We start from the raw sequence: 14,667 nt of genomic DNA, 5'->3' as shown, positions 1-14,667 counted from the left end.
AGTTTTGTCAAGCTCAAGATTCCAGATCAGTCAATCTGCTGGTCAGAAAAAACGGATGTGGTTCATACTGTGAGTGCAAAAGAAGCCAGCTGGGCAGAAAAACCCCAACCGATGAGTGCACTGTGCTTGACATCCATTTAATAGAATGAGAGTTTATATTCAGACCGCAATGAAAAAGTTTTCAGATCTGAGGCGGGGAGAAGGGAACCCACAGATGCTCTATAAAAAGAAAAAATGTCCAGAGTCTTTCCACAGAAATTAATTTAATGATATAATTTTTAGTTAAAACATCCCGGTACTCCTCTCTTATTCTTCAAAGAGGATCCTGGTCCAAATGAAACTTTTTTGAAAATCCAGCACATCCAGTTTCAAGTTCAGCAGTGGCTGCGGGAAAAGGACACAAGATTCCTTATGTTACTTTTAAAGCAGACAGGGAGAGTTAATGAATGCACTGAAATAACATTTTACGTGACACAACAGTCTGCAATCCTGAGCGAGACTTTAAATTTTCCAAGGACACTTAACGTGGGAAGAGCTGGGCACAAAGGAAGAACATTTTGTGCACATTTGCTTATGTGCATACACATAGAACAATACAACAGCATTTCTAAAGCTGGTGACAGACATTCTGGAGGCTACCTATGACTCCAGTGGCCCTTAAGAGGGCAGGTGGATTTCCTCTTTGGACACCTGGCCTCAAATTGCAGAGCGTGTTTTATGCTCCATGTTGCAAGCATTGAACTCATGTTTGCCTAAACACCACTGAACGATCTCTTCCTAAAGAAATGTTGTCTTTTATTCCTTGTGGCGGTGCGTGTCTTCTTACGCCTGGCCAGCCCCGACACGCCCCCACAGGATCTTGGTGGGATCTTTGCAGCCGACTCGCCCTGCCGCTTTGCCGTGGTGGAGGAATGAAAGGCGGGACTCTCGGAGGCAAACTGAAGCTTAGGCTTTATTGGAGGGAGGGGACCCTCGTCCTAAGACCAGAGCCTCGGAGAGACCCTGAGCCTTAGGAGGCAGGGGGTTTTATACAGAAGGCGGAGACTCGGGGTGGCTACTCATACATCCAATGGGGTAAGAGAGGAGGGGATTCATTAACATCATAGACAGTAACACTAACCCATAACTGAAGGGAGGGAGGGGAGAGCCCTTCAACCAGCCAGTCCCTTCGAAGCTTCCAGACCTGGGGGACAGGCCCTGAGTGACTGGCAGGGAGGGAGGATCTCCCCATGGGATGACAGACAGTCAGCAAAGGCGGGAAGAATTAACCAATCAAGGACTGTAACTGGGGAGACAGGAAGAGGCAGAGGGAGGCAGAGGGGGAGGCTACAACATGAGGGAGTCTAAAAATAGGAACAGCACTGAACTGGCGTACAGTGAACCAAGGTACAGAAAATCAAGGTACATAAAACAACTGTAATACATCGAACTTATTAGAAAACCTTTAACACCACCACAATTCCTGGTCGTGTTCTCCTTACTTATTCAATACAAGACTGCAACACCTAGGCTACAAAGACAAGCCATGAATCACAGCAAGAAAAATCAAGACCTAACAGCAGAGAACGTGTACGGTATGGCTTAGTACTGAACGCAATCCACGTGCAGGGAAGGAAGGGATGGCTGAAGTCTATAAAGATCAATAAAAATCTGGGGGCTTCTTTGATCTTTTTGCTGGAGATTAATTCTAGTGAAGGGCAACTTCATCTTAAACCGAGTGTGTCTGTTTTCTTTTTGCTTGTTTTTTTTCTAGGCAAGCGCATAACATTCTATGCAATATTTTGGGAAGCAGGAATTTTTCACATTCAAGCCTGAACTAGAGAGCTAGCAGAAAAAAATCTCTGTGCTTAGCAGAGGAAGTTGAAAACAAGGGCTTGAAAGCTGTTGAGACATAGAAAGGGTCACCTTTTATCTTACCACTCCTAATGCAATGACACATTACCTTCTGTCAACTCCATAGTGATTTTTTCAACCAGTTTCTGCTGTACCTAGAATGATACACCGGATAGACAGTTAAGACATAATATGACCCAAATATAACTGTTAAGAACTCCTAAAACACTCTTACACCACATGGACAACGTGGTAAAACCTAAAAATATCATACCAGTTGGAGATGATGGCCTGTGGTGGCCAAGAGGATGCCAAAGGCCTTGGGCCGTATGAGCTGCATGGAAAGGCTGAGAGACCTGTGACTGTTTCCTTCCTGGAGTCGTAACTACCGGGGGGTGGAGTAACAGAAATGGAGCCAAACTCTTACAGCGGTGCCAAAAGAAAAACTCCCCCCAAGCCTCAAGTGTTTTTTCAAGTGTGGAGAGTAAAATCCTGGGGAAAAGAGACCCCTCCAGAACATGAAATGAGATGTGGGTAGTGGAAGGAAGCAGGAAATCTAAGGCCTAGACCAAAAGATGACCTAAAGCAGGACTAATCTTAAGCAAAGCGTAGTAGTTGAGCTGGTGGAAGAAAGCACTTTCCCGGTTTATGAAGCCTGCACAACGACCAGAAGATCCACAGGGCCCTCTGCAACATGTGTGGCTGAATGAAGAGAAGAAAAAGGTCTTGTTTGCCTCTTATTTATTCCAGTAACCTTTTTGTGATTCTCACCCCCGCCCGAGGAAAGAGAAATAGGTGGAAATAAGGCCAACACATGCATTTCTCTGAAATGGAATGAAAAGGCTTTTGAACAAAAATACACCTTTGAGGACTTTGACAATGTCTCCAGTGTCCTCCTGCCCCCTCTGGAGAAGGCATGAAGTACCAAGGCCTGAACAGCAGACCCAGACCCAAAGTTGACTTACAGATGAACTTTCCAATTAAATGTTATCTATATATATTTGTTCATTAATGGAGGATTGTTATATGGTTGCATTTATTGGCAAAATATGTAATTACCTTTCTGCATCTAGAAACTGCATGAGGCCACATCTGGCCCAACCAGGAGGTTATAGGTTCAAAGACAACTCCCTTGGTTCCTCCTTGAGCCCTGGCCAGGCTTTGGGAGAAAGCCAACAGGAGAATGAAATTACATATTACATCAGCTTGTTTGTTTAACAGTATAAAAGTTGGGCTACTGTCCAAGCAAAGTTGGGGGAGCCTGATGGCCTGCAAGGTGGATGCATCACAGGAGCTCTCAATTACCTTGGTTCTCCAGTCCTTCACTGTGACACCTTCCTCTCACAGCTGAGGTGTCTCAGACTTGGATGATGGGAAAGTATTGGAGTAACTGCGGATGTATCTTTCTTTATCACTATAGGCATTCCTTCATAGCAAGCATCAGGTGAATTGCTTAGCTTGTCCTTTATAATTCTTTGCCAATGATTATATGCTTTGCTTAGCTTAGCATATCTTTCCACATTTCTCTGCAATTCACCATTATAGTAAATTCCAGTATTCCTCAAGTTGCTGTCTGTGTCCTGAGCACGCCTCTTTCACTGCTTAGCTCTTCAGGCAGTAACATACTGGGTGACTTGCTGCAGTCACCATCTCAGTAATTCTCAGTTTCAAGAAGTGATGTTGACTTACTACTTACCCACAGAGCTTCTTGAGCACAGAGTAAGTTGGATCCTCTAAGACTCTGTGAGATGATACCCAGGGTTTAGGAACTCAACTTCAGAGCACTACTGCTACTGCACACACAACCAACCACTGTTGCTACCCAGAACTTTTTCACTGTCAGAACAGGCAAAGGGGGCAAAGAGCCTTCTCCTCTAGTTTAACCAAGTTCCATCGGAAGAGATTAAATCCATACATATGGTGCCATCTTACAGAAGCTGAACTTTCACAGAAGCCGTCACTTCACAATGACATAAAGCACGGAAGTACTCGGCAGCAGTTACTCTTTCCCTCAGAGGAACCAGCAACTCCAAAGCATTTCCAGCTTTAGGCCAATGCGAATGCATCGGTAGGTTTGAATCAACACCCAGCAGCACAAATAGACAAAACACTTCCAGCAGCACGCAAGGTCAAACAGTACAGGCTACAAACCTTCTCACGTATCTGGCTGCAGAGAAGAGAAAGAAGATTTTTGATTTAGGAGCTGAAGAAGAAAGAAGAAGAGCTTTAAGTTCAAAGGTGTTCAGTGAGACCAAGAACATGGCCGACACGTACAGGAGGCAAGGAGAAAAGCTCACAAAAGAAAGACCACTAAGATACGAGAGGGCAGTTGGAAAATGGAACCAGAAAAGGAACAGAAGTTGAGAGAGAGCAGAGGGAACCAACATTCCCTTTCTCACACTATGTAGGGAAACTGGATTCATAAATCCATCAATTTACACTGACTGCAGCTAGCAGAGTTCACTATTCTTTTCCACATCAAGACACCCACATTCATTTGCAGCAGCCTTTGGCACCGCTGTCAGGATGAAAGGTTGACAGTTTGTAAATATAACAAGCGGCCTTGAGTCCCAAAATCTTTTTGCAACACTTGCAGCAGACAGACATGCCCTGCCTTTGGCTATGCGCTAAGGCCCCATCTTCCAAATTCCGGTGCACGGACCAGTAACAGTACTTGCTATTTATGACTCTGAGAGGGAAGACCAGGTTTTAAGACTTGAAAGGTCTTACAACGTGGATGACCAGAACTCTTCAGCCTTACAACATACGGCTGTGCACTGTTCTGAGGAGTAGCAGTTGCTTTGGCCTCTTGGACAGTATGGCACGGAACAATAAGTGGATTTTAACTTCAGGCTAAAAAGGGAGAACCTTGCATATGGCTACTCTTCAGCAGTCGAGAATGATATTTCAAAATGCTTACCTTGGCCACAGCGCTTGCAAACCTCCTTCTTGATAAGAAAATAGGCTCGTATCAGCTTAGGGAGCTTCCTCCTAGATTGAGAGCTCTGTCCAGTCTCAAATTGTTGCCGAAATGTCCCACTCCAGTTGAATAGAGAACTGGAGCTGCAGCCAGACCTCCGCTGACAATGCTGCTTGTAATGAAGGATTCATTTTTATGGCGCTCCCAGAGGAGCTTGGCATTGGCTTCTTCAAGTCTCTCTTTAGCTCTGAAACGTTCAGAAACACACGCCCAGTTACCTTTGGCAGTAACACTTTCCCAAAGTTACTCTCCAGGTCCTTGACTATTATTTGACTTCTGAGATGAAGAGCCTCCAAAAATAGTACATCATTTGACCTGAGCTTGCTTGGAGGGCCTGTTTCTAAGATGTCACACAAGGTGCAAGAAGCAGCAGGTGCCACCAACCCTTAGGACAGGTCATCAGGAGAGTTGAAAGCCGCCTGTGAAAGCCATGTGTTTACATAGCTTCTTCTGGAGGGTATGTCACCTCTGTAACAAGTGTGGGCTGGCCCCCCTTCCCAAGGAAAGCTCAAAGCTCAGAGCCACTGCTTAAACAGAAGCCAAAAAAGACCACTTCTATTTTTTCTTCACAGAACAGAAAGCTGTTCTCTGAGAGGCCTACCCTTATTCAAACAATGAAGGACATGAAATTAATGTTTTCTTTTGTACAGAGGATTAGATTAGAGAGACTGGCAAAAAAAGCTGCCAGTTAAAACAACATCAAGTTGAAAAGTATCCTGTTAATGCCATGATCAGTTGTGTTCCTGCTGAAACATTAAAGAGAAATGAAGGCCTGCTGAACGGTTACGGTCTTAAGGTACTTTCCCCACAAACATGTCATCATAAGCTTTCAGTGCTGGCCAGGTGCAAAAGAGGAATTAACAAGAAATATGCATCAGGAGAAAGGATTCTCTTACTACCAGTCCAAAAGAAGCACAGACTTACCTTTCCAGTTTCTTTGCTAGGCATCGTCTCGTTTTCACTTCCTCCTGATACAGGTCCTTGTACTTTTCCACTTCTGCCTGTGCACATTCTTTTGGAAAAGTACTCTCTTGTTGAGTATTTTTTATCTTGTCCAATTCACATTCAAGATCTCGAATTCTGTCTTTTAGCTGGTTTCTCAGGGAAGCATGATGACTTGCTCTGATGTGTTCTAGTCTGTCCTGGGAGGCTGCCTGTGCCTGAAGGAGACAGTGCACCTTCAACCACCACAAAACCACAAAGAAAAATGAGAACTCTCCCGACCTGTCAACTGCATGTACCCAACGTCCTGGGTCCAGCATGGCTCAGAGAGGTGGCTGTGCCTCCTCACTGCCATCAGCAACCAAGGCAGAACCCTGGAGCTACCACCAGGGTAAATGATTCTTTTCACTCAGGATGAAGCCCAAAGCAGTACTACTATTCAAAGCGACTAATGGAAGGGCATTGTCTCGGTAGGTCAGGGCATGGAGAACAGGATTCCTCCAAGACCTTAGCAGGATGCCTCACCTCCTCCTGATCTCCCCACCTGCAACTTCAGTCACTTCTTTTCTGACACTCTCCCCTGTACAAGGAGAAAACCAGACCTGTAGGTCTGGCTGTGACAGCTAGAAGGGGCAAAACCTTTTCAAGCACAAACAGTGAGAAGCAGACCAGAGGACAGAGAGAGCCCCAAGCACTGCAAAATGGAAACCTGCCTTGGGCAACCTTTTGATTCAGGGACCTGCCAGCATGCGACACACCATAAGGGCACTCCTGCCCAACCATATGCCATTCACCCACTGCCCTTCGGCAAAGACACAAGTAAAGTGCTGACACACAGAATCGGGCACCTAAAGCAAAACACTAAGAAATGGTGGCCACAACCAAAGTTTACAGAGTGCCTACACACACACACGCCAAGAAGTTACTCACTTGCAAAAACAGATTGACTTCATGTAGTTTTTGTCTTATTTCTTGGTCTGCTCTTTCATCAACCTCTCTTTTATACTGTTCTATTTGGCTGTGATCCACCATGTTAGTCTCCAAGCGATGCTGGAGTTTTGCCACCTCTTCTTTCAGCTGGCATTTGCTCTTCTCCAGTTTTTCACAGTTCCCATGCAGGGTAGATAGTTCTTCTCGCAAATCCCGGTTTTCTACTTCTAGCTGCATGCTTTTTTTAGACTCCATGTCCAGCTGCTGGGAAAGTTCAGCAACCTGTACACGGGAAATACAAACAACTGAGAGGCATCTAAAGGCAGTGAATTCGGTTAAAATCACTAAAGGGGTTGTCCATGGAGACTGTATTTATCATCTGCATACTCAGTATAAGAAACTTAACGTAACTGGGCTCTTCTTTTCCAACAAGATCAGCCTTCACATCATTTGTGATAGGATGGGAACCTGAGGATTCCTTGTGCAGTTCTTCATGCAAAAAATGCTATTAGCTTCTGGACTAAAAATGGGCCACTGCAAAGGAGTAACTGATTCTACAATGATGCCTTTTAAAGCTGAGCATAACTGTGAAATGTGGCTTCTCTAGCAACGAATCTGAGTAATGAGCAGAGAAGTACATAAAGTTTACACGCTACTACTGGACAGCCAGAGCAACCTCAAAAACATCTCTGGCAACAATACCTCTGGGTCCCCACGCCAAGATGGGCCGAAACAGCTAACAGTGAGCAATGAGTTACAGCACTTTTCCTGTGTCACCTCTCCTCATTGTTCCTTGCTCAGCAACAACACTTTTCAGAAAAGGAAAGTCCCAGCAGGGACAGGGCTCAAGGCTTGTTCTTGCTGTGTGAGCAACAGCGGTACCTCTCCCCTCTCTTCCAGAGGAGGAACCCGTCTGTCAGACCAGGGTGATGCTGCCATAGCCTCACATTGTGGCCAGGCCTGAGCTGAGGCCTGCTGCTGTCAGCCCTGATCCTTACCCACAGACATGACGTCCTGGTATGGACAGAGAACTGCCCATCCCTAAGGCCTGGCCTGAGGATCTGCACTCTTGGCTGACCCTGCCTGCTCTCACCAGACCTGTTCTGTTCTTCTTGATTAGTGCCTGGGGGATGGGCCCCAGGCTCATGAGGTTATAGACCCTGCCAGCCTTGCTGCCACTCTTGGCTTGCCCTCCCTCGGCATGACAGTCCGCCCTTCCTGTGCCATTGCAGATTCTGCTTTGTACTTAGGGATTGCATATTTGCCCAGAATGACAACTACATCAGTATCAGTCATAGTCACCTGCTTCTCTAACTGTAGAAAAAGCATTAAGAGAGATCAATCAAATCTAAAATACAGCTAAGGAAAGAAAATCATCAACGTGACAAGAAATACAGGGAAAGCTTCACACAGGTTTGAAGAGAAGTAACGCCACAACCAAACAAACCCCAAATTAAGCAGAGCTCACCTTTGTTCTTAATCTCTCAACTTCACTGACCATTTCAGAATATCTGTTCTTCATTTCTCCCTTCAAATTAAGCTGTGACTCCATTTCTCTCTCCTCATACGCTTGTATTTTCTTTGTAGCTCTACTGAGAAGTCTCTTCAACCTAAGCAGCAAATCAGTTCAGAAAACAATGAAACACAGGAATAAGCAACCTTTTCCATATTTTCTCAAGTAAGGAGTGCAGACATAGCTTTCTTCATCTTTAACATACTTAACAGTACCAGGAATTGCTGAGAAAAAGCCTGCTCTTCCTGTGCCACAAATCATCGGGCACATCCAAATTTCAGCTGAAAAGATGAATTGAAGACTCCTTTCCCCACCCCTGGAGAACTGCAGAGCAACCTGGATTGGCAATTCCTCTTGCAGCTATAAGTAAGTATAGGCTCACGCAGAGACATACCCTGCAGGAGCTAACATGAGACTTCAGTTTGCTCGGGGAGTATGTATACCTATTCTTACATTACAGTTCAGTAAAACTGGACTCCTATTCAGGGATATCTCTCCACCATATCAAAAAGCCATACCTCTTTAAGTTTTTCTGCAGTTCTAAGTTTCTTCTCATTTCTTGGTCCAGACGGAGTTCAACTGGGCGTTTTAACTCCATCAGTTGCTTCACTTTCTTTCTTTCACTCTCACACTTTCAAAACAGAAAAGACCCATGACACACACAGAGAGTAAGAACAACAGCTACGTGCAATATGTGTCTTCAGCATTCTCCACAAGAGAAGCGGCAGTCCATCTCCATCTGTTAGCCAAGTTTCACATTAGGTTTCACAGAAAACTGGTCAATACTGAAGAACAAAAATAGATGCTTCCACTGAAACAGGTGGAAAAGACACTGGACTACTTTCAAGAGTTCTCAACTCATAGCAAGGATTATGTATGTATGCTTATTATGGGAGAATACCAATCAGTCTCAAGCTTTTACTATTCATCAGCAGGCAGAGGAATTTGATCTTTGGGAATTTTTTCAATATACTATTCCCTTCAGTACTTCAACCCTACCCAGAAAACAAGGAATCTAAGAAAGAAGTGGGGAACTACAGTGCTTGATGTGCTCAACTGATGCAAACAATACTAGGAACTCTTTCAAAGAGAGTCACTCCAGAACATACACAAGATATCCAGATAGCTTTCATTTGCTTCCTGGATCATCCAGATCACAACATATCCGGAGCCTGAATGGCAGGGGTAATAAAAAAATGCTCTTTATGTAAGAACTTGACCAAAAAGTTAATGTGGTTCTTTCGGGTACTGGCTTAGGTCCCTGGAGAATTTTCTGGATTTACCTGTTCAAAGAGGTCTGCCTTTTCCCTGTCAAGTTGAGCAACACGTTCTTCGAGGTTGGATCTTGACCTAAACTGCTCTTCCCACATGCTCTGCAATTCCTTTGACGTCAGAGCCAGCACATTCTGCTTTTGCACCTGTAAAAGCAACAGTGGCAGAAAAGCAACTAAGGTGACTGTAAAGAAAACACTACAACAGAAAGCTGTAACTTAAATGCAAACCCTCTCCTCTCCCCATCCAATGTCTATGGTTAATGTTAATGTGGAATGTAAAACACAGCCTGGGAAACATAACCAAGAAGAAAAATTGAAGATGGTAAAAAGACTGAATGCACTAAGGGTGGTGAGATGAGGTTGAACTTTGGGGAATAACAAACACACACACAAAATCACCCCGTAGCTTTCTTCCAAAGGGTCTCCAGAGTTCATGACATACTTTCTAATGTATGCATTTCTAGTGCCCACCACAGAATATACCCTACCCTCATGGCTTCTGTAACAGCTGTACATCTCTTGAGAGCAAGAAAATGTTTTGAAATTGACTATGGTTTTTATGGTTCTATCTAAAGAGACAAAGATTTGCCTAACAGATGCATTTGAGTTGAACAGAACTTGCAGATTCAGTTCAAGTATAAAGACTGGAAGTTGACTAGATACTTTTAGTGCCATTTTTTAAGGAAAAAAAAAATTGCAAAATCAAAAAAAGGAAAAATCAAGAGATGTTTACTGGCTTTTTACAAAAAGTGACAAAACACCTAGCACAGAGTCTCAGATTAAAAAAAAAAAAGTTTTTAGGGTGTATGACTTTCTCAAGTCCTCACAGAGGAGGTAAAACACTTGGTCTCACAAAAAAACCTGACATGGCCTCAAGGCAAGCTCTGACAAAAATCCAAAGATAATATGGATCTGTCAAGTCCAGTCTCCTCTCTCAGCTTTCAACCACTGATCTCCATGCTATCCACAGCATCCACTCTCTCAGTCATCTGCTGTGGCTTAACCCTGGCAGGCAGCTAAGCATTACACAGCCACTTGCTCACTCCCTGCAGGTGGGATGGGGAATACAATTCATCAGATAAATCACACTGATGAATACAATTATCTTGCACACCACAACACATACAAAACACAGAAGTAGGAAAATTAGGAAATTTACTGCCTTTTCCCTTGAGGGTGCCTTGCCCTAAAACCAGATGGGTATTTAACAGCTGTGTGCTTACACAGCCCACATGATCTTTTCATCAATTACCTATACACAAAAAATTCAAGGACTAAAACAGTCATCAACAGAAGCCTGTCTGTACCTGCTTGTGGTGGTCCTCTGCAGCTGCCTGTGCTGTCTGTAAGCTCATTATCATGTCTTCCAGGCGGTTATGAACCTATACAAGCATTACAGGAAGCAAGAAGGCATATTATGACTTTCTAGATTGAAGTTACACCTCACTGACAAAAGTAAGTATTGCACAAAACCTCTTCACCCCTTTATTTGTACACTATTTACACCCAGCAACAATGATCAAAATGGCCCTAAGTTTGATGCCACTGTAAAATTGTTAGCAATCATCACCTCTGCCATTTGGTGCGGAGAGAGAGAGAGAGAGAGAGAGAGGGAGAGAGGGAGAGAGGGAGAGAGAGGGAGAGAGAGAGAGAGAGAAAAGACCACGTGGGATGTAAAGAATGCTCAGTGAAAACAGGCAGAAGTAGCTTTTCTCATCCCCAGTACACCTGAAAATCATGCCCTATTAATCAAAGTGGAAAGATTTGTGACTGCCTTCCCACTTCTCTTGATAGTATCAGTACATCACAAAATTCAACTAGTACTTGTAGTGTTTTTCAAAATACCTTCAGCTATAATTGACAACTACAGTTGTAACAAGAACCCTAGTTCACTGGCTACAATACAAAAAACAACAACAAAAAATCTCTCTTAATTCAGGTCACATCTTGTCTCAGCCAAAATTAACCACCGTGTAGAAGCAGTGGCACATTCCAAGGCTCACACCGAGTTCTGCAGATACTACAAGCCGTCCTCTTCACTGTTTCATGAGAACAGCAAGTAGCCAAAGGCAAAGCAATTCTGCACTGCAAAATCTCTGGGACGTGTAATTTTTGTTCCTGTCTGATGATGTCAGCCAGGTCTCTAGCATAAAGGGCTTGGCATCAATATACCCTGTGGAATTTCCACCAGTTAACTTGCTGAATACCTTAAATGAAACACATCAGAGACCCCAAAGCAGCATCTGATATTATGAAGGGTCTAAAGCAGAAAATAGCTACATCAGTGTACTGCTATCAAATCCTGACCTTTTAGAGTGTTATGTTTGACTTGCTATAGCATGGGAAAATTTTCAAAACCGGATGGCTAGGAAGTAGAGCAGCCTCTATTCAGCAGAATGCAAGAACGGACCTCCCCTTGGCTCTCCGGGAAAACCTCACCATAAAATTTCCCCAACAGAAATAGGTAACTAGGCTCACGAGTCACTAAAGGGTCAATTCATGAGCAGCTTACTGAGGCACAGGCTGGCAAGTCTCTCTGCAGGATTTCAATCCGGTTGCTTTGTTGCTGGACAGTGGCTTCCAAACTGATGGCTTTAATTTCAAGGCTTAAAGAGAAATAGAGGTCTTATTGAAGAAAATTCTCCAAGGAGAGGACCAGTTCCAGATGAACAGTGTGAAATAACAGAATCAAAAGCAAGGGCGTCCTTCAAAATTAGAATACGTGTCCTGTGCTTTCCTCCCAATTCCTGCAAGCAACAGACACCTCATCCCACTGCGTTGTTCCCTTACCGTTGCACGTGTTCTTGCAGTTGTTTCACAGCAGTCTGGTTCTCAAAATATGCTCCCAGCTGGTCCTGCAGTTCCTGGGCAGCAGCTAGCTCTTCCCTTTCCCTCTCATCCATGGCAGTCTTCAAGTCACGAACACAACGCTCAGAATTGAGATATTTTTCTTCCATCTGCCGCAACTGTAAAGTCACAGAAAGAATCCGCAGTGGTCAGGTGAGCTTTTATACAGGGCGGTCAGCTGCTGCCCAAGGATTCACGTGCTGCAGATACCTGCCCACACCCTCTGCCCAAAGAACTGTAACCATCTCAAATACCTTCAAAGCTTCTACTAGCAAATGAACACAAGCTGTGTTATTCCAAATCATCTACGGCGGCCTCTCCTACCCCTCCACAGATTTCCTAGGGCACAGTTGCAAGCACTGACAATGCTGCTCCAACCCTTTTGGGGACCTGTGATGATGCTCTTTGTATTCACTTTATTTGCTACTGCAGGAAAGCATGAACTGCAATGCTTTTATTCCTAAAGAAGGAAGGAGTCTCGGAAATGTCAGAGCAAAACCGCTGTGGCAGACTTGTTCTGGAGCACAGCGTGGTGCCAGAGGGAGTTTTCCGAAGTGACACAGAGAGACCTCAAATGCAGCACCGAGAGAGGTGCCCGGCTCCCAGTGAGCGGGAAGCAGTGGATCCCTGAGGAGAGGCAGCTCTGCCTCAGCGTGGTGGGGCCAGGAGGGATGACAGCGGCTGTATCCTGGCGAGCACCGTTTCAGAAAAGGCTCCCAGGTGATCTGTGCCATCAGACCTGCTCTGGAGTTGGGAATTGCTCCAGGGTGCCTGGGGAGCGTTCTTGAACCAGGAAGACCTCGAATGTAGCATAGAGAGAGGGAATCCCACGCCCCTGACTGACGAGTGGGGAAACCCTGAAGAGAGGCAGCTCTACTTTAGCATGGTGGGGCACGAAGGCAGGAGAGACTGAGGAAGATCAAAGCCCAATGTAACCACCACTTCCTTAGATCTCTCTCCTTCTGGCTCCCAGGACACTCTTCTGTCATTTTTCATGACAGACAAGAAAGCATCAAGCACCCCATGATTTATTCCTGTAGGGACAGGCTTTCCATACCTCCACTTCAAGCTTCTCCAACTCTTCCCGCAAGTGCAGATTGTCTTCCTCCACATCAGCCTCGTGGCTTGCGGTAAACGCCTGAGCAATCCTAAAACATCCGAAATTTGATAAGAAACATGTCCAATTTGGCATATTTTTTTCCCCTGCTTGCTCCCAAATCAACTCTTTCCCCCTTTCCTACAAGCACAGTGAAAGGAAAGCCAAGTACATGAAAGCTGGGAGAATTCAGCTTAGAAGTGACCTCAGGATGTCTCCAGTCTCACCGCCTCCCCAGTGCAGCCTTGACTACAAGGTAAAGCCATGCTGTTTAGGGCTCCTTCTACTACTCTTTAAAATCCCCCTGGATCTAGCTGCACAAACTCCCAGGGCAAGCTGTTCAATTGCCTGACGCATCAAGACGTTTTTTCTTTCTTTGTGGTTGGAACCCATCATGTCCCCTTAGATAAGCTGCTTCTCTTTCTCCCAATGCTCCCGTTCATACCACCTAATGTTCCTTTGCTTAAAACCCCTGTGCTCTCCTGCAGAGCAACCTTGCTGCTGAGCTAACAGCAAGTTTCCCAGTGAGTCTAGGTCTGTGTGGGGAGAGCACACCACAGCCAACACTCTGTGGCAGTCCTCAGTGGTACAACAGTACCGAAGGTCTGAGAGCATCCAAGAGCAGACCTACATTTACCAGTCACATGGGGATCTCCTTCCATGTGGCTCTTCCTTCTTTTTCTGAGCTCATTCCCATGCCTCTCCTCAGTCACACTTGCTGATAACTGAGGAGGCCTGTGTGCTGTTTATAGACAAACCCCTCACCTTTCACATTGCCTTGCAGTATGCCTGCCAGCTGCTTTTTTTGGAAGACACTCCAGCATCCCTTCATGCTGTTTGGAGACTGCAAGATTTAGGGGGTTATGTCTCCCCTGAAAGGAGAGAGAATCTCCATTAGAAAAACAGAGACAAGTTTGGCAGCTATTCGAAAGAGCAGCTTTACCCATACACCAAGATTACCTTGTTCTGAGCATCACTACTGGCATCGCGCTCAAGTAACAGCCCTGCTACATGAGTATTGCCAGACAGGACAGCCAGGTGAAGGGCAGCGTTGCTGTTAGCATCTGCCAGATTTGGGTGGGCACCACGTTCGAGCAGAACAGCCACACGTTCTTCTTGCTGGTGCTGAACTGCCTAGGGACAACGTAGAAGGAAAGGGGGAAGACTTTCAACATTTTTCTCTCACTCTTGTCACAACTTGCTCATCTCCTGAATGCTGGGATTGAAGGACATCTACAAAGATTAGCAGAGG

The 14,667-nt window shown here is 45.0% G+C and overlaps 1 protein-coding gene across 1 annotated transcript; it reads right to left on the bottom strand.

Annotated features, from left to right (window-relative positions):
• Nucleotides 1-257: 257 nt before the first annotated feature.
• On the bottom strand, nt 258-14,401 carry LOC136290080 (ankyrin repeat domain-containing protein 26-like). The gene is made up of 12 exons (XM_066184522.1): nt 14,376-14,401; nt 13,377-13,467; nt 12,263-12,438; nt 11,985-12,078; nt 10,780-10,854; nt 9,482-9,616; nt 8,717-8,829; nt 8,154-8,295; nt 6,686-6,967; nt 5,738-5,973; nt 4,754-5,000; nt 258-384 (listed from the first exon to the last, which is right to left on the bottom strand). The coding sequence occupies exons 1-11, from the start codon at nt 14,399-14,401 to the stop codon at nt 4,805-4,807; spliced, it is 1,566 nt and encodes a 521-aa protein (XP_066040619.1). The 3' UTR covers nt 258-384; nt 4,754-4,804.
• Nucleotides 14,402-14,667: the final 266 nt, after the last annotated feature.

Source organism: Chamaea fasciata, unplaced genomic scaffold (genome assembly GCF_029207755.1).
Source record: "Chamaea fasciata isolate MVZ Bird 193981 ecotype frontalis unplaced genomic scaffold, bChaFas1.0.hap1 SCAF_5, whole genome shotgun sequence".
Taxonomy (NCBI): domain Eukaryota; kingdom Metazoa; phylum Chordata; class Aves; order Passeriformes; family Sylviidae; genus Chamaea; species Chamaea fasciata.
This window is presented reverse-complemented; position numbering and strand designations above follow the sequence as displayed.

Excerpts from the sequence above, each read along its gene's own strand:
- LOC136290080 (XM_066184522.1), bottom strand. The coding sequence starts at position 14,401 with ATGCCAGTAGTGATGCTCAGAACAAG. Across the intron at positions 9,617-10,779 it reads CAGAGGACCACCACAAGCAG|GTGCAAAAGCAGAATGTGCT; the intron begins GTACAGACAGGC and ends TTGCTTTTACAG. Across the intron at positions 5,001-5,737 it reads CTAGCAAAGAAACTGGAAAG|AGCTAAAGAGAGACTTGAAG; the intron begins GTAAGTCTGTGC and ends TGAACGTTTCAG.